The 20,122-nt window shown below is 42.2% G+C and overlaps 1 protein-coding gene and 1 long non-coding RNA gene across 6 annotated transcripts in view; one reads left to right on the top strand and one right to left on the bottom strand.

Annotated features, from left to right (window-relative positions):
- The window catches only part of SLC44A3 (solute carrier family 44 member 3), a 75,416-nt gene extending 72,308 nt beyond the window's left edge, over window positions 1-3,108 (bottom strand). The window contains exons 1-2 of one of the 3 annotated variants that reach the window (XM_031651024.1): window positions 2,872-3,108; window positions 2,289-2,396 (exon numbers count right to left, since the gene is read on the bottom strand). In XM_031651024.1, the coding sequence (XP_031506884.1) occupies window positions 2,289-2,396; window positions 2,872-2,898 (135 nt within the window). In that variant the 5' untranslated portion in view covers window positions 2,899-3,108. Of the gene's footprint in view, window positions 1-2,288; window positions 2,397-2,626; window positions 2,700-2,871 lie in introns of those variants that run through there. The other 2 variants (XM_031651022.1, XM_031651023.1) reach the window with 2 other exon arrangements.
- A 184-nt stretch (window positions 3,109-3,292) lies between these two features.
- LOC101021181 overlaps window positions 3,293-20,122 on the top strand; it is a 217,545-nt gene continuing 200,715 nt past the window's right edge. For all 3 annotated transcript variants that reach the window (XR_004176271.1, XR_001891947.3, XR_004176272.1), the window contains exon 1: window positions 3,293-3,362. This is a non-coding gene — a long non-coding RNA (uncharacterized LOC101021181). The remainder of the gene's footprint in view (window positions 3,363-20,122) is intronic.

The following is a 20,122-nucleotide window of genomic DNA, read 5'->3' as shown; positions in this document are numbered from 1 at the left end:
GACATGCTTGTCCCGTCCTTTCGAGTTGGAATGTAGTAAGGTCTTGGCTGTGTCTGGACTTAGAGGGAGGAAAGGGGTCATGTGCTTCTGCCCAGCTCACCAGTAATCTAATAACAAAGTGATGTTTTCCATTTACCATCATTCTTTCCTTTGGAAACGTGTGTTGAAGAATGGAAAGTTTTTCCGGGTAGGAGAGGTGGGAGCGGTTTTTGAGTATTCCTGAGTCCCTGCTAACAAAACTACAACTTTATGATTATTATTTTTTATTTTTATGTTTTGTAGACACAGGGTCTTGCTTTATTGCCCAGGCTGGTCTTGAACTTCAAGGGATCCCTTGGCTTCAAGGGATCTTCCTGCCTCAGCCTTCCAAAAAACTACTACTATAAACCTTCACTGTCCTAATTTCAAACATGCAATTGCGATTCTATATGAGAGGTGATATAGGAGGTGTGTACACTGGTCTAGTGGGGCCACCAAGGTGGTCACTGTCAACTGTGCCTGCAAAATCAGGAAAATGGAATCCTGAGGGTTGAATAGGAAAAGGCAGGGTGGGAGAGGATACTGGAGGGGTAAGTAGAGGCAGAGACAGTCCCGACTTTGAGACTTTGTTCCTTGTGTTTAATGCAAATATAAACACAGGCTGGTGCTGCATTTGCAAGAACCATCTCTGCTTATAATTTTGGCCCCTTCCCCAAGCCTTTGTCCAGTCCTAACTCAGGGCAGCACCATCAATAATAATCCTGTTGGGCATATCACCAGTCATGACATCTGTCACAAGACCTGAAAGCTGAGCAATGGAGACAGGAAAAAAACAAAACAAAACAAAACAAAACCCTCCTTGCTCTGTTTTAAATACCTTCAACTAAAAAATGTTGCAAAAGATACTAAAAGCCAGTGAGCTAAGAAAGGACTCTGACTCTTAAAACAGAAAGCCGTAATGAGAACTTGGACATATTAAAAACTTCAGACTTATTTTGCAAATGAAATGTAACTTTAAAGCAGTTTCCAGCTCCGTGCCACCTCTCAGCTGGTTCACAATTCTTCAGGCTGTGATAGGTCATCTACAAAGCCTTTCTCCAGGAATCTCAGCTGCTGGGCTGAGAGTTTGGTAGTGAGGTCCTAGGTTGAAGCTGTGGAGGGGCTAAGGCAGATCATTAAATCACAATAACAGCTTGAGGTCAAAGCTGCCAGGCACAAGGCAGGCCAGTCGCTGCCTGCATTTATACAACAGCAGTCTCAGATAAAAACACCAACCATCTGTGAAGTTAAGCAGAAGGTATTGTAGGTGCACTGTCTCTCCCAGCTCCTAGAGGAGAGTTCCAACATAAGTAGCAAAAAGTCTGATTATGTGTTTCAGACCTAACCTTCCACTGTGCCTGTAACCAAACCTGTCTATGTGAAACGGATCACAAGTGAACAAATGCCTGAAGTCAACAAGTGAACAAATGCCTTTCTTACTTGGAAAGAAGAACAAACATGACATTTTAGGGCCTATTCAGATGGAATTCTTTTCAACAAAGGTAATTACTATCTGGTAGTTATTACCCTGCTCTATAAATTAATCATTTACCATGCAGCAAATAGCATGCCTTAACCTGGCATGGATGATTTCGTGAAAGTGGCCTTTGAAAACGTCAGGTGAGACGTTTTCTGCTGTTACCTACAACTCTAAAATAAGTACAAGGGCAGCAAGATTCAGCTTCCAACAGACTCAGGATTATAACTGCACAGCCTGATGGGGTTTACCAGCAATCATACACACCTGGAAACTAGAGTAGGAAAAATCATTCCTTGCTAGCTATGGTTAACAGTATTGGCTGCTAAACACAACATATCTTTGTGTGTGTGTGTGTGTGCGTGTGTGATGTTCAGCTAAAGGAAATGCAATTTATTGCTAGGCTTACCCTGGCTTTTATTTTGTTAAAGGTGCACCAAAAGCTTGAAGAATATTTGATTTGGGGGTGTGGCAGGTGGTAAAAGAACTTCTGTTTAGTAAGTTCGGATAGTAAGAGGAGACACATTGGCCTTACTAAATAGCAATCACGTTGTAAACTGTTAATTCCCATTTCCTAATGGAGTCACCCCTTAGAAAATGGCCTGTAGCAAAAAGACGGCCTTTCTAGCGAGTCTAGGATAAGAATTCTCCCGAGTACTAACTGCTGTTTATTGTGGGTTAATGGCAGAAGTGTCTCACTGCAGCACCAACTACGATTTACATTTGGGACAGAGTTATTTCCAGACGCGCCACACACACTCTGGCCTCTTTCCTCCCAAGCACCCACACTTACCAAACCAGTCCAAAAGAGAAAGAACAGGAATAACCATGCCGTATCTGTGCATTTCCTATAAATCTGGGGTCGCCACTCCCTTTGCCTAGGGGCTCTTTCTGCAGAAACCTTCCAGAAAAAGGGAGAGTTGAGAAAAAGAAGATAAACAAGTGGACTCAACCTGGAAACCGAACCCAAATCTACTCGAAGAGTGGTCAAAGTAACCAATCTTTTTCTAAATTTTAAAAATTATTATTATTATTATTATTTACGTGGCCACCTGAAGCTGTTTCACGCAGCCTTTGAAACACCTGCCCTGTGCGGAGCGGATGTTCAGCCCCCTGCCGACAAGTGCTTACCTGGAGGTGCACCTGAGGGCGGCCCCAAGTTTGCGCCCCGCGGCCCGCGTCTCCCCCGCCTCCGCCCCAGAACTGGAGCAGGGTCCAGGGTCCTCCCCGCCAGGTGGCCCCAAGGTACTAAGCGGGGGCGGGATCCCCGAGGCGCGGGAAAGGCGGAAGCGTCCGGCGGGGCAGGTGAGTGCAGGAGGGGGACCCGACCCTTCCCCGGGGCTCCTCCCCCGAGGGCCGACCCTGTGGGCGCTTACCAGGTACTCGGCGCCCAGGCAGTGCATCGTGCGCTGGCCGGCGGGGGCCGGTGACTGGGAGCCTCCGCCGCCTCCGGTACGCGGAGACTCAGCGCCCGCGAGCCGGGGCTGGGGCTGAGGCCGGGGCCGGGCCGGGGAGGGGCGGGCAGGGCGCAGCGCCGCCTCCCGTTCGCCTCTGCGCCTGGTCCGGCGACTGCGGGCGCCGCGGTCCACTGGGTCCGCCTCTTCCCGGCATGGGTTTCTGCCCAGCTCACCTGGTGTCAGCTGGGGTCCTGCTCTGGTGGGAGGAAAAGGCTGAGACGCTTCTCTGCCCTGTTGCTTCAACCACCTCGCGGCAGCTGCTCCCAGGATGTGCACTTTGACGACTGAAGCTGAGCCTGCGCCGCCACGACCTTGGGCGGGTGGTCGGCCTCTGCTCTGAGCAGGAAGTAGAAAGTCTCAGCAGACCCTTCCTGAGGGCCGAGCAACAGTGTATTCTACATAGCAAACAGGTAAGCAGCATTTACTGTTCTCACTGCTATTGTTATTCCTAATCTACGGAGGAGGGAAACTGAGGCACGGCCAGCGGTGATGCAACTTGTTCGAGGAGACACACTAAGCTGTGTAGGCAGGAGTCGAACCCAGACACTCCGGGAGACCGGCGCTCTTGAGGTGGTTTACTCAGACTTCTCTCCCACCTTGCCTTAGGACAATCATTGCCTGACTTCACAATTGAAATGGTAGTGTCCAACCGAAGCGACTGGTGGGGTAATTTTCCAGGTAATATCAGACCAGCACAAAAGCACTGTTGGGGTGAGGAATTTAAAAAAAGAAAAACAAAAAAACTGCAGACCGACCTCCCCCCACCTCCTCCCAATCGAGCCTCTACCCTTTCCCCTGCCACCCTCAGGGTTGCTAGGTTAATTGCTTCCTTTAGGTGCTGCTTCTCCCTAAGGGTAGAAACCTGACTGGAGGAAAGATCTGGGAAAGTGGCGGAAACTGGGAGTGACAAACAGTGGTTCTCTGGTGCCAGCGATTTCCTTCTGGGCTCACACCACTCTCCCACTCCAAACTCACTGGGCCTTCCTTGTTTATCAGACAGAGTTGGTGAAACCCCAGGGGAACATGAATTCACAGGACAAAGAATTCGACACTGGAGGAGTGCAACTACTGTTAAAAGATCACAGTTGAATAACATACGCCATCTGAAACTGATCAGTAGAGCAGATGGACCAAGATTTTTAAATAAGCATGATAAATTTATTTAAAATGAGTTATGATATTAGCAATATGAATCAGGAAAAAATATGAAACTAAAACAGAGATATTATGCATAAAAATAATAATTAGAATGAATATTGATGCTACGTATTAGTAATGTGCAATAGTCTAAAAGGTGCAGCTGACGATAAATTAGTAATTGGAACAGCACTTTCAGCAACCCTCCAGAGGCAGTAGAAAAAGTTTTAAAAAACAAGTTAGCTTATTTGTAAATTTTCTAGCTTATACCGAGGTAAAACTAGAATAAAAAGGAAGAAATATAAAAACGGAGAGGAGGAAATATTTGAAGATATAATGGAGACAAATTTCAAGGTAGAAAAAACCTTCAGATTGAAAAGGTTTATCTCAAGCGAAATATTTCTATGTGTAAGTATTTAAAAGCATAACTTTGAACTTACTTTCTATTAAGCCATATTGTCATTAGAATGTGAGAATGTATTAACAATACAAATATTCTTATGGAAGATTCATTTGAATGACATTCTTGGAGGAAGTAATCAAACAAGAAGAGAAACAAATTAAGGAGATGATACAACAGATATAGCATGAGAGTGGCCAAATATTTAGGCTGAATTTATTGTTGTGTTAGAAAAAAGGCCAGGAACCACCCAAGTGTCCAGAAACTGGTGGGTGACTATGCATAACTGTGATGCATCCATACAATGAAATACAACTAAGCATTAAGAAGGAACAAACTTCTGACATATACAAAAACATGGATGATCTCAAATGCATATTAAGTGAAAAAAGCCAGATATAATAAGCTACTCTATGATTCCATTTATGTGACATTCTGGAAAAGGCAGAAAATAGATCAATGGTTGTCAGGTGCTGGGGGTGAAGGGAATCTGAAGAAACTTTTTGAAGTGATAGAAATATTCCATTATCTTGAGAATGGTACTGATGACCCAATGGTATCTATTTGTCAAAATCTGTAGAACTGTACACTAGAAAAGGTGAATTTTATTGTATGCAAACTATATTTCATTAAACCTGACTTATAAAAACTCTTTTCAAAAGTCTAGAAACAAAGAACAATATATGTATAATTTCTCAAACCTAAAATTATAGACAATATCAACATTTTGAGGGGTGTGGGGCTCAGGAATGAGAGGCCAAAATGACAGGATAGTGGATCTAAAATAATGCCATTCAAAGGGTGGTTCACAAAAAATTAATGGTTCTCAAAGAGATAAGGAGCTTGTACCAGAATGCATATCAGCTATGTTATAAGCAAACTCTTTGATTCAGCTGACACTTTCATAGCAAAACTTTCTCAATGAAGGAAGCTGTGTGTTGATTTACGTTCAGGCTCAAATCTCATCCTGGAATGGATACTCTACTACTTAGAGTACTTAGAGTAGTACTGGGTTAGATTACTACCACATGGGAGGAAGATGAAAAAAACTGTTAACTTTAATAAATCAATAAGGATAAATATTTGTGAATGTAGGTCTTAAGGGTAACTACCATTAAAAAAAGAATAAAACATATACATTTTAAAGCAGTGGAAGAAAATATTATCGAATGAAAGGCAAGAGAGCAGAGGAAAAAGGAATTAAAAGAAAGTGCAATAATTAGAATATATGAAATTTGATAGCAGAAATAAAATTACTAATAATAACTTTTACTTTCAGAGCACCTAATATATTCCAGATACTTTTCTGGGTGTTTCTTATTTGATCCTCATAATAACCTTATGAGGAAAGTACTATTACTTTCATCATTCTCATTTTATAGATGACGAAACTGAGATTAATTAACTTGCTAGAAAGTGGCAGAACCAAGGCCTGAACCCAGGTGGTCTGGATCTAGAACCCATACTTAGAACTGTACTTAGAGCTGTTCCATGCTGCCTCCTAAATAGAGCAGCAATTACAATAAATATAAGTGGCTTAAACTAACCAATTAAAAAAACAGTCTTTCAAATTGAATGAAAACAAAGGATTCAGCAACATGTTTTCTACAAGAAACTTGTTTAAAACAAATAGACACTAAAAGGTTAAAAGGCTTGAAAAGGATACAGCGCAAACATGAACCAAAGAAAGCTCATGTAGTAATTTTAAAACCTGACAAAATAAAAGTTAAGACAGGAAGTTCATAAGGGAGGTCATAAATGTGCCCAACAATACAGCTTTAATATTTATTAAGCAGCAGCTAACAGAAGTTTAGGCAGAAACAGATAAATCAGCATTGTAGTTGGAGATTTCTAACTAGCTCCTCTCAGTAGCCAATAGATCGAGTAGATAGTAGATACTTTCTCTCTCCTCTCCCAACACACGTACACACAGAAAACAAACATGCAAGGTCTGGACAATTTAATAAACTTGAGCCATTGGATATTTACAACTCATATACATTTCCATCAAACAGTGAATACATGTTCTTTCTCTTTTCAGGTTCATGTGAAACAGTAAAGTAAAAACAAATCATGTATTAGATCTTAAAGGAAGGCTCAATAAATTTCACAGTGCAGTAAAATTAGAAGTAATGAATAACAATATGTGTGGTGGACAGATTTTAAGGCCCCTATGATTTCCACCTCCTGGTGTTTACACCCTTATGTAGTTCCCTTCTTTGGCTATGGATGGGATCTGTACCTTCCAACCAATTATGATGGTTAATTTTATGTATCATTTTGAATAGGTGAGTCATAGGGTATCCAGATATTTGGTCAAACATTATTCTGGGTATTTCTGTGAGTGTGTTTCTGGATGAGATTAGCATTTAAATTGGTGGACTGAGTAAAGCAGCTTTCCCTCCCCAATGTGTGTGCCTCATCCAATCAGTTGAAGGCCTGAATAGAACAAAAGGCTGACTCCATCCCCCTTGTAAGAGGATTCTTCTGCCTGATGGCCTTGGAACTGGGATATTGGCTGTCTGTCTACAGCATCCTACTGGTCTTTGGACTTGAACTGGAACATTGACATTTCCTGGTTCTGCAACAGCTTCCAGCCTTTGGACTTAAATTGGAACACTGGTTTTGGAGATTTTGGACTTGCCAGCCTCCATAATCCCATGAGAGTCAATTCACGTTAATAAATCTCTTTATAATATCTATCTGTCTGTCTAGTTATCTATCTATCTATCTATCTATCTATCTATCTATCTATCTATCAATCAATCATCCATCCATCCATCCTATTGGTTCTGCTTCTCTGGAGACCCCTAATACATCAAAAAATATAGTAAATGTGATGGAAAGTCCTTCCCATGATTACATGACGTTAAAAAAGAAAGAGAACCCAGTTAGATTGTGCCCAGACTCCTTACCAACAGAAACTATAAGATAATAAATGTGTGTTGTTTTAAGTCACTACATATGTGGCAGTTTTTCATGTATAACAAATAATACAGCAGATGTATTAGTTCATTCTTGCATTACTATAAAGAAATACCCGAGACTGGGTAATTTATAAAGAAAAGAGTTTTAATTGGCTCATGGTTCTGCACACTATACAGGAAGTTTAGTGGCTTCTGCTTCTGGGGAGGCCTCAGGAAACTTACAATCATGGTGGAAGGCCAAGAGGAAGCAGGCATGTCTCACATGACTGGAGCAGGAGAGAGACATGGGGGAGGTGCAACGCAGTTTTAAACAACCTGATCCCACAATAACTCACTATTATGAGAACAGCACAGAGGGGATGGTGCTAACCCATTCATGAGAACTTGGCCCTTATGATCCAGTCACCTCCCACCAAGCCCAGCTTTCAATACTGGGGATTATAATTTGACATGAAATTTGGGTGGAGACACAGACCCAAACCATATCAGCAGAATAGCAAAAAACAAACAAAAACCCACAAACAAACAGAAACCAAAAAAATACCCCAAACTTCATTTGGAAACTAAATAACATCTTACTAGACAACATCCTTGAGTCATAAAGGAAATTAAGAAATATTTAAAATTGAAGGTTAATAAAAATTCTACATATCAAATTGGGACACAGCTAAAGTGCCAGTTAGATGGAAATGTATGGTTATATCTATCAGGAAACAAAAGGTTAAAAATAAAGTAGCTAAGCATTCAACACAAGAAGCAACGGCATACACAGTGAAACAAGAAGAAAGGCAATATGGGCAGAAATCAGTGACACAGAGAAAAGTAGAGAAGATGAACAAAACAGAAGTCAGTCCCATGGAAAAGATTAAGAAGACCAAACTTTGGCAAGACTGATCAGGAAAAAAGAGAAAAGACTCAAAATAAGACAGAATAATGAAGGAAATAACAAAAGATATTAAAACATTTAAAAAGTGTTATGAACCCTAATATATGTAAACCTAGATAAAATGGATATGTTCCTAAAAATATAAAATGCAGCAATTGATATAAGAAGAAATAGAGAATTTGAATAAACCACTAAGTGTTTAGTAAATTGAAATGGCAGTTAAATATCTCTCCTAAACTCCCCCAACCCCAACTCAGATCTAGAGGCTTTTAAGGGACTTTTAAGAAACAGTTAATTTCTATAATACACAAGTTGCTCCAGAAATAGAAATAGAGCAAAAGTTGCTCAGGTCATTTTATGAGGCCAGCATCAACCTGATACCAAAACCAAATAAAGATTGTACTGGAGAAAAACAAAAGGAAGAAAGTACTATTATTACACTTGTGAACTAAGATGTCATTTCAAATAAATTTATTATTTGCTTTACAAAGATCCAGTTTTAGGAATTCCCTAAAAATCTATTAGAGCAATAGGCTGACGACTGGATAATAGCTGTCATCAGGATAACATGTAGATCACTCAGCTGGGTTACCACACAACTGTGCCCTTCAAAAATCACTTCAACTCCCTCCCCTTCATTGTGCCCACCAGTTCTCAACTTATTATATAACAAACTGGCCAATTAAATCAGCATCCCTGCCTTGAAAAACCCATCTTATGCCAGACCCTAAAACCCTTATAAATATCCCATCCTTGAAATACATTGACTATGTCTATATTCATAAGTTCTCAATAATACTAAATGAAAATAAATCCTTAATGATTGCCTCTAGAAAATTCTAGGGACCAACTCATTTCAAAAACTTAAAGGGAAAGAATCAAACACATATTCTGCCTCTCTTATATGAACTTAAGGGTAATCAAATAATTGATGAGGGAGGTTTCTCTTAATAGACACATTGTGGCTTATAGAAGCAGAAGGAATAAAAGAATTAAGATATCACAGTTTTCCAAACATCGTAAAAGAGGGGCAGGCAGCCATCAGCCTCCTCCCAGGGAAGAACATATTGCTGCCTGTGAAATTTTCATGCCAGAAAAATCCAGTGGAATCTGACTACCAACTTAACAACAAATATAGGAAATAGAGGAACAAGTCAAATGACATCCCAGGGATGCCACTGGCAAAATCAAGAATGGGAAAGATGATATTGACATTATGTTTTGACAACAACCTCCACCACAACAGCAAAAAGATAACAAGAAAGAAAAGAGGATGTGAAAAACCTATAGATTAAAAGAAACAAATATTTTAACTAATTACAATGTGTGGACATTGTTTAGATCCAGATTAAACCAAGTGAAGAAATGAAAGATCATTTAGAGGACACTGTGGGAAATGTAAGCACTGATTGGATATTTGATGATATTAACTAATTTATATTAAAGAATTTGGGGGTCTGATGATGGCACTGGGGCTAACTCTAAAAAAAGGGAGTCTTTATCTTTTAGATTTATGTACCAAGAATGATGTGCTCTCTGGGATTTGCTTTTTAAAAAATCTAGGGCAAAGGAGAATGGTTGGAGGTATGGGGAAACAAGATTGACTATCCACTGATAATTGCTGAAGTTCATTAAACTTCATTAAATTGCTGGGGATTCATTAAACTATTTTCTCTACTTTTGTTATTTTTCAAAGTTTACACACCCACACACACGATGACTGTAGGAACCGACCTGCAGACCCTGACCCAGCGACGGACGGATGAGAGACATACACTAACACAGATATTTTGCCTGTCAGTCCAGCTGAGGGGTTCTGTTGTGAGTCTGGAGCATTGCCCCACAAGCTGGCAAAATTCACATTTATTTAGTACAGATTAAATGACAAAGGTCTTGAGTAAACACCACTAGAGGGCAATTAACATTGCCGACCCCCCAAGCAGAGAGCAATTATGCAACCGAGGTTGATCAAAATTTGGTCTTAGGACCACATGAGTAAACAAGCTATTTAGATAAACTCCCCGTATTCCCTTGTTATTTGCTTTTTTGCTATCAACTGAAGGTAAAGAGGATTAGGCTGCCTTCAGCCAAATCTGTTACTGAAGCCCCCCAGTAACCCCCCCAGCCTTCCAAGAAGGTTTGTATTTATTTTCTATAACTCTCTTTGTAAGTTTTCCTCTACAATTTTTCCCACCACCCTGACTGAACTCCCACAGATGACGACAATGCATGCCACCTCCTGAGCCTCCACTTGGGAAGTAGACATGCTTAACACTTATGTATGGATGCACCTGCTCTTGAACATACCTACCTTGTTTCTTTTGTTTCTGCCTTTTTTTACTCCCCTCTGCCCCCCACAACTTGGGCACTCATGCCTGACCCTCTCTATTCCTCACTGAGGCAACATCATTGCTTAGCCTTAGGATCATTGTATCTCCAGATCTATTGGCCCAGCTAAGGTGCCAAGCTCGCACAGTTTCCCACCCTCAGTCTCTTCACTCCAACCCCATGCAGGCCCCTGGAGCTTCTGTAGCACTTTGGCCTTAACAGTTTTTCCTCTTCTCTGTGTGTTTCTTCATTCCATACCTCACATTCCCCTCCTGCCCATCTGTTCCTAACTTTCTCATGATTTTCATGTTTGTCTTATATTCTAATCTGCATCTCTTCCAAAGGCCTTTGGCACCTCTTTTTTAAACTTCTAGATGCTCTCTGAAGATGCTGGGATCTTGCTTCTGTCCCAATCTGGTCACACAAAGATGTAGTTAGGGCCACTCAGGTTGCCTGCTTTGGTTTCAAGTGTATGACCATTACCTCTTTGGGGCAGGTTTCCCAGATGCAGACTGAAGCTTGACCTAAGCTTCAGCCTGTGTATCTTATTGACACTACTTTGGGGCCAGCACCTAAGAAAGGCCAGACTTCCCACCCTTCATCCCACTTTTCCCAGGCTTCCTTCCCCTCATCAGCTCCTGTGGCTGAGTTCCCAGCATGCTTTGGGCCTGATGCCCTCTGGATAAAATACCATGATGTTAGACTCTGATAGAGCAGTTTCTCTTCCCAGACTAAGAAGGGGCTCACCTTACAAGAGTCAGTTATCAGAGGCTCCAGTGGGGGCAGGATCACTGCCTCAGAAGGACCAGATCCTTCCCCATCTTGCCTTTCCTGTCAGCCATGGGGTTCATCCCTCAGACCGGAAGCCAGAGATGAGATGAAGGATGCAAGAGGTCTTGGGTCTTTGTAGTTGGTCCAGAAATGGCCCAAGATGTACTGGATAGATAAGGAGGTATTGGGGAGCATTTGAGCATTTGACTAAGAGATAGGGAGGGAGGTGGGGGGAAGGAAACCAAGCAAGGTGTGTGTGCGAAGGACTCCCAGCTCTTTAAATCTGGATCCTGGTCATTTCAGGATGAGGAATTTTCAGCCTCAGAAGTCCTTCTTTTCTCCTTGAAATCTTTGGATTAGAAATCTAGTCTCTGGGGGAACCTTGATTAATTTTAGCCTATCTTCATTTGACAGGGATTGACTCAGCACTTGCTTTGTGCCAGGACTTGGGCCAACTCAAGGGGCACAAACACCAAGAAGGAATATTTGCCCACTCCAGCGAGGTCAAGCTTAGTTGAGGGTTAATAATGAGGCAGGCTGATGCGGGTTCTTTGCCCAGTCCCATGGTTCCAGGAAGCCTACCTGGGAGAGGGGGCCTGAGTTGAATGGTGCAAGATGAACAAGAAATGGCAAGACAGAGAAAGGTGGGAAGGGCTTCCCAGGCAGAAGAAACAGCACGGCTAAAGGGCTAGGTGCATGGAGCAGCAGGGGACCCCCAGCCATGTAGTATCACTGGAGGATGAACATGAGGGGGAGAAGGAGGGCAGCCGTTAGGGCCCAGTGTGCCACACTAAGAAGCCGTTTACCTTTCTATGATTGTATCTTTCTCATTTGCCCTCACTTTGTAGAACAGTTTTTAGAAAATGCTACCCTGTCTTGGTTGTGCTCAGAGGACTGGAATGAGAGGGGCTTGTGTTCCCCCTTGTACCTCTGAAGAGCAGGGAGCAAGGGTAGGCTTGGTGGGGGCAGCAAGATTCCAACAGGAAAATTATTGGGTAGGCTTGGTGGGGGCAGCAAGAGTCCAACAGGAAAATTATTATTATTATTATTATTATTATTATTATTATTATTTTTGAGATGGAGTTTTGCTCCCAAGTAGCTGGGATTACCGGCGTGCACCACCACATCTGGCTAATTTTTGTATTTTTAGTAGAGATGGGGTTTGTTATGTTGGCCAGGCTGGTCTCAAACTCCTGACCTCAGATGATCCACCCACCTTGGTCTCCCAAAGTGCTGGGATTACAGGTGTGAGCCACCATGCCCAGCCCCAGCAGGAAAATTCTTATGGGGAGGTGAGGTGAGGGAACAGTATAGCCACCAGCCTCCCTTCTTAAATGTATTCCTTGGAACACAGTCTCTCCTTTAGCCCTGAGGGACTTTCAGTTTGGTTAAATTTTTTTTTTTAGTTACAAAAGATTATAGATGTCACATTACATTATTTATGTTAGTATATTCTTTTGCATATATCAAACATTGCATAATAAAACTGTATGTTTCAATCTCAGAGATATGCTTTTCAATCTCAGAGGTAACCGCTGCTCTGAGTTTTGTTTATCCCCTTGCTTAAACATCCTTTTTATTTTTTATTTTTATTTTTTGAGATGGAGTCTCACTCTGTCACCCAGGCTGGAGTGCAGTGGTGCGATCTCAGCTCACAGCAACCTCTGCCTCCCAGGTTCAAGCGATTCTCCTGCCTCAGCCTCCTGAGTAGCTGGGATTACGGGCACGCGCCACTATGCCCAACTGATTTTTGTATTTTTAGTAGAGATGGAGTTTTGCTGTGTTGGCCAGGCTGGTTTCAAACTCCTGACCTCAGGTGATCTGCCCGCCTTGGCCTCCCAAAGTGCTGGGATTACAGGCGTCAGCCACCGCACCCGGCAGTGTTTTTTCATGTGTGGTTTTAAAGTTGAGGTTGGCTAAACATTTGGAACTTATGGACATAAAGAAACAATAGAAACTGGGGACTACTGGGGGAGTGAATGAGGAGAGCAAGGATTAGAAAACTTTGTTTATTATGCTTATTACCTGAGTAATGGGGTCATTTGTACCTCAAACCTCAGCATCATGCAATATACCCAGGTGACAAACCTGCACATGTGCCCCCTCAATCTAAAATAAAAGTTTAAAACGGGTTCAGTGGCTAATGCCTGTAATACCAGCCTTGTGGGAGGCTGAGAGGGAGGATTGCTTGAGGCCAGGAATGCAAGACCAGCCTGGGCAGCATAGCAAGACCCTGTCTGTCTCTCTCTCTCTCTTTTTTTTTAAGTTTTAAAAAATAAAATAAAATACAATTGAGGTTAGTTCTTTATAGACTAAACCAAATAATCTAACCATAGACTTTCTGACCATAGTATAGAAGGACAGAACAGTCAGACTGCTAAGTCCTTGAATTCTATTGAAGATAAGATGTATGAACTGCTGGGGACTGGTTGGTCTAATTTGTTGTCTTTCTTTTGTTTCACCATTTCCATTTAGTTGGATATTAGTGGTGTTTGTATGTTAATCACATCTATCGTCTCCTACATTTCTGCATTTGTGCAGGGCGGATCCCTCCTATGAACAATCTCAAGAAATTTCCTACTTACCTTCACTAATTATTTCTACCTGTGTCTGGGATGCCTCTTGCTGAAGCACTTGCTGGCACTCTGAGACACTCTGAGTACCAGTCTTGAGAGACCATTTTCTTCTTTCTATATCTTTTAATGAGTAATAAGAGTTCTAGCAGGAAGGCATTTAGAATTATTCTTTTATGGTGTTGGAGACTGAATGGAAGGGAGATCATGACCTGGTCTCTCTTGTGTGTTCTGAGGAACGTTAGACCTGGAGGCGCTACTTGAAGAAAATATCATGTGGTTAGATATGGTTTAGAAATATTGTTCTGTGTCCCATTTATTGCAGTGTTCATCAGTATACTAGAGATTTGACCAAAGTACCCGTGTGTGTGTGTATGTGTATGTGTGTACCAAGTATTAACACTGGCAAAACAAAAAACAAAACAAAACAAACAGCAGTTTTGGGTAGTGCTGTTAAAGACTACATTTTTTGAGGACATGGGCAACTTAATTTGTTTTGAAATAGGCAGGGTCTTAGGTAGAGTGGGTGGAATGATTGTCAAGACACTTGAAAAGCCCTCCTCTATCATGCCTACCCTACCTGATTAATGTACCTAAAATGCTGTCTTAGAGAGGACAACTTGTTAACACACATTGAAGAAAAAATTAAAATACAAATAGCCCTGGGAGAGGGCATTTGAATAATAAATTCGTAATAAGATATAAATGACTAATGCCAGATTCTTTTCTTATCACAGGTTTTTAGAGGAAGAGAGCTACACTGCAAGGCCACCAGGGCTTTTGAAGCCTGAGAGCAGTGAGAGCAGTGTCATGAAAGGCAGGGCAGGGGTCCACAGGTCAAACTGCAGCCTCTTTTTAACCTTTCTGGAGCCAGTTTACTGCAACATTCAGTAAAATTTATGACCTGCAATGCTCATTTGTTTAACTGGAAATGTAAAACTACATTTGCATTTTTTTTTCTTTTTTTGAGACGGAGTCTCGCTCTGTTGCCCAGGCTGGAGTGCAGTGGCACGATCTTGGCTCACTGCAACCTCCACCTCCCAGGTTCAAGCGATTCTCCTGCCTCAGTCTCCTGAGTAGCTGGGATTACAGGTGCCCACCACCATGTCCGGCTAATTCTGTATTTTTAGTAGAGATGGTATCACCACGTTGGCCAAGCTGATCTTGAACTCCTGACCTTGTGATCCACCCACCTCAGCCTCCCAAGGTGCTGGGATTATAGGCGTGAGCCACCACACCTGGACTACGTTTACATTTTGATTGCCAAGATACCATCTATTTTTGTTTTTTGCCAAATATCTGAAATAAATATCAACAATTTTTTTTTTTTTTTTGAGACGGAGTCTTGCTCTGTCCCCAGGTTGGAGTGCAGTGGCACAATCTTGACTCACTGCAATCTCTGCCTCCCGGGTTCAAGCGATTCCCCTGCCTCAGCCTCCCGAGTAGCTGGGACTACCGGCGTGCACCACCACGCCTGGCTAATTTTTTTGTATTTTAGTAGAGACAGGGTTTCACCACGTTGGCCAGGATGGTCTCAATCTCCTGACCTCGTGATCTGCCTGCCTTGGCCTCCCAAAGTGCTGGGATTACAGGTGTAAGCCACCGCCCCCAGCCGAATATCAGCATTTTTAATAGATACAAGTATAAGCTTCTAAAAAGCAGGTTGAATTTTGTTTTCTAAAATTTGTTTGCATTTGGTAACCTGTCTATTTGGAGGACATGTGTAGTGTTGTAAAAACAGGAAAACCACTAACCTCTAGCACAAATGTACAAAATTTGATGCACTATGATTTTAAATTTAGATCTTTTAAGGGGGAAGTTTGCCCATTTATCCTGAGTTTTATCAGTCCAACTGTTACCAACCATGGGTTCTTAGGCTTTTAATGCAGTAGAAATTGACCTGAGGCCAAAAGAGTTTTCCTAAACAAGGCTTGAGAGAGAGAGAAGTCTGGCTGGCCCGGGAGGAGTTAGAGAGGCAGTTTTAAAGGGACCATGCGGGAAAGTGATGTTTAGGCATGTAGAGGTGGGGAACTTTTAGCCCCTGTGTGGTTCATAACATGCTTCTTCGCGTGTCTCATTAGCATGTTCAATCTTCACCCCGGGTGTGATTTTTTGTATCATAATGAAGCTAAGGTTAAGGATTACTCCATTCTTCTGGCCTTGTGGGCATGCGGGAGGTGGCGTTAACTCCCTTGAGTAGGACTCATGGTGGGAGCTGCTTATTTTAGCTTCTTCAAGGTCCCCTAATCAGTGGGTATGGCGCCTTGAGCAAGATTTATGGTGCAAGGTCTGAATGATCTGATTGGGGTCCCCACCAGCTTGCAGTAAAGGTCCTTGGTGGGGCACGGGGCAGGGAGGCCCAGTCCCATCCCTACACTATCTCACAACAATGCTATCTTTTTCTCTTCGAGTGAGGGAAAGCAGAAAAGGAAAGGACGGAGTGAAAGAAGAGGGAGGAGGGGAACATAGTATGAATGGAAGAGGAGCAATTACTCATCTGTGTGGAAACGAGGCGCCAGCTGTAGGACATATGGCAAATTTCCTCTCTCTCTGGGCCTCTTTGTAAAAGGAGAGGAGAGAGCCAGGTTTTTCTCGATCTCCTTCCAGCTCTGAAATTCTAGGATTTAAAATCACATGGCATATGCATAGAAACTAATCATCCAAAGTAAGTAGAGGGAAGAAACGCTAGCAGAAATGAGTGAAATAGAAAACAAAAACACAGTACAGATGATCAATAAAAATAAAAGCTTATTCTTTGAAAAGACTGGAAAAATAAAAAAGGCAAGCCCCTGGTAAGACAGGTCGACAAAATAGGTTGCAGATAAAATGTGCAAAATACCTGGTAGGTAATAAGAGGTAGTCTCCTAATGACACGGATGATGACACCACCTCCCTATTTTATTTTTATTTTTCTCTTATAGCTTCTTTATTTTTCTTCCTCTTATCTTTTACTTTTATTTGTATCTCTCCCTTTATTCCATATCCATGACTTGGACACTGGCACTCTGAGACACCTGGGTAATGAAGAGGTTATTAGCCCTCCTGCCCCGGTAAAACCCTGGCATTGAGGGCTACTGTAGTTGCCACTTCGTTACAGCAGATGGCACTGCAGGCCAGCGGCTGTGTTGTCAAACAAGACAAATTGTGTGCTTTTCCTCATTGATTCTAAGGTATTTTCTCTCATCTTTATTTTAATTAATTATTATTTTTTTTGAGACAGGGACTTGCTCTGTTGCCTAGGCTAGAGTGCAGTGGTGTGATCATAGCTCACTGTACCTTTGAACTCCTGGCTCAAGTAAACCTCCTGCCTCAACCTCCTGAGTATCTAGGACTACAGGTGTGCACCACCATGGTCAGCTAATTTTTTAATTTTATTTTTTGTAGAGAAGTGGTCTTGCTATGTTGCCCAGGCTGTTCTTGAACTCTTGGGCTCAAGCAATCCTCCTGCCTTGGCCTCCCAAAGCTCTGGGATTACAGGTGTGAGCCACTGTACCCAGCCAACCATCTTTATGTTTTATTTTGTGCATTTAATATTTCCAAATAGTGAGGCATTTATATTGAACATATATATTTATTGTGGTGTTTTATGCTCTCCCAAAGCTATTATTAAATTGATGTCCTCATTAAATCTTACAATTGTCTTAAAATGAAGGACATTCAATATTGTTATGCATCTTAGCACTGCCTCGAACAAATTGATATCCTGTATAGACTAAAAGCACTGACTACAAGTTCTTACTGAAGAATTTTAAATGGTGCATTATTTAGTTGTCTGGAAATCACTGGACCTTTTGAGTTGGGCTGACTCAGGGTTTGAAACTAGGTTCAGACAGTTGCCAACTGTGTGATCTTGGGAAAATTACTTATTCTCTGTAAGCCTCTGTTTCCTCATCTTTAAAATGGTGATAACAATGGCTAATTTGGAAAATTGTTATTGTTTTCCTACCCTATAACTTGGCCCCAAACCAACTTATTGGTTTGGTTATTATTATTATTTTTTTGAGACAGACTCTTGCTCTGTCACTGAGGCTGAAGTGCAGTGGCACAATCTCGACTCATTGCAACCCCCGCCTCCTGGGTTCAAACGATTCTCCTGCCTCAGCCTCCCAAGTAGCTGGGATTACAGGCATGTGCCACCATGCTTAGCTAATTTTTGTATTTTTGGTAGAGACAGGGTTTTACCATGTTGGCCATGCTGGCCTCGAATTCCTGACCTCAAGTGATCCGCCTGCCTTGGCCTCCCAAAGTGCTGGGATTATAGGCGGGAGCCACCGCTGGTTTGGTTATAGGTTCAAAAACCCATAGCTAGTGTTACGTAAATTTTAAAAGCTTAGGTTAACGATGAAATAGGAAACAGAACTGTTTAATTTGTAGCAAATTAGGAGAATGTGCTTGTGCAACTCAATGAATCAGCTGATTTGACTCAAAGTCCCTCCGCTGATTGACTTGGGAGCTGTGGGTCTTGGGCCCTTGTTTGGTGCACAGCCCAGATGGCACTGCTTTATCACTGCTAGCAGTGTGGATCCCAAGGCAGAATCTCCTGGGGCGTTTCTGAAACAGGCAGATCCTGGGCCCACCCAGACTAGATTAAGATCTCTAAAGGCAGGGCACAGAATCTGTCTGAAACAAGTTGTATATATCATTTATAGGAACACAAAAAAGCAGTAACTCTGACCTAGAATATGAATTCCTGTAGACTAGTGCTGCAGATATGGTAATATTAATTTGCTTATTGGATAGTGGGAAAACAAAACAATCAGGCAGCTCTGGCTCTTTCTGTCCTTTCTACTCCCTGCCCACCCCGTGTTGTGCATCTTTCACAAGTTGTTGCACCTGCAGGAGCTTCTACCACAGTCATGAACGGGTCTGGCATGACAACGATGCCAGGGAAGAAGTGCCAACTCCATTGTGTGAGGCTGTCCGAAAATGAGATTCTAGATTAGTGAGCAAGAGTTCTAGATAACTGAGGTTAACTTTTTAAAAGTTCACATTTGTTATGGGCTGAATTGTGTCCCCCCAAATTCACATATTGAAGTCCTAACCCCTAGTACCTCAGATTTATGATGCAAGGTCTGGAGGGTCTGATTAGGATCCCCACAGACGGATCAGCTTGCGGTAAATGTCCTTGGTGGGGCATGGGGGAGGGAGGTCAAGTCCCATCCCTACTCTGTCTCACAACAGTGCTGTCTTTTGCTGTTCTGAGTGAGGGAAAGCAGAAAAGGAAACAGGGCCTGTAAAGAAGTAACTAAGTTAAAATGGAGTGGTTAGGTTGGGCCCTAATCCAATTTGACTGGATGACCGTGGGCGCTCCCTTCACAGAAAGCTTGTATGTGTAGAGGGCTGATCCAGGCACAGTTGTTTTCTAGGACACAAATTAAATGACAGGCAACAAGGCCATGGGGGGGTAAACCACCGAGAGTGCTGGATATCATCTCAGGACGGGACAGGAGAGGGCTCCATGGCTGACAGCACTGACAGATGTGAGTTCATGCTCACTGCCAAGAAGTGCAGCTGTTGTCACAGGGCTTACAGCGGCACTCGGAGCATGAAGAATGTAAACCACCGTGTCTTTTATGGGTTGATACGTCTATTTACTTTTACAACATATGATTTCAGAGACAAATAACATTATAGTGAAATAGATCGGTATGGCTGCTTTAAGTGGGGGGACTGTGTGTGCCTCAACTTTCTCAAGGGCATACAGTCATTATTAGTAACAAAAATGATTGTACTAAGTGCTAATTTTGAGGGTTATTGTGAGCAGTTTGTGTGGGGTGGTGGTGGGCAGGCCTGTTTGCCCCACACTGAATGTCCCAGCCCTGCCTGCTGCCTCAAATCTGTCCCAGAGTCTCACTGTGTGTGGGCCTCTCACTGCTCCTGCCACATTTCTGCTTTCCGATGTTCTCTTCCCTCTTATTTGCTCCTCAACCTTGCTTTTCTTTTCTTTTTCCTTTTATCTCTCATTCTAAATTTTATCTTAGATTCTCTGTTTTTAGAGCCATTTCTAACTAATGAGAATATCCCTCATTTTGTTAACTAAGACAGTTAAATTTCTCTTACCCAACCCTCCTCTACATCTTTGGAAGATTTACTGAGTATTCATTTAAAAAAAAATAAAACTAAAGAATGTTTTTAATACTCACAAATT

This window comes from Papio anubis, chromosome 1, assembly GCF_008728515.1.
Source record: "Papio anubis isolate 15944 chromosome 1, Panubis1.0, whole genome shotgun sequence".
In the NCBI taxonomy this organism is placed as follows: Eukaryota; Metazoa; Chordata; class Mammalia; order Primates; family Cercopithecidae; genus Papio; species Papio anubis.
Note: the sequence above shows the minus strand (reverse complement) of the source record. Positions and strands in the feature narration are given on the sequence as shown.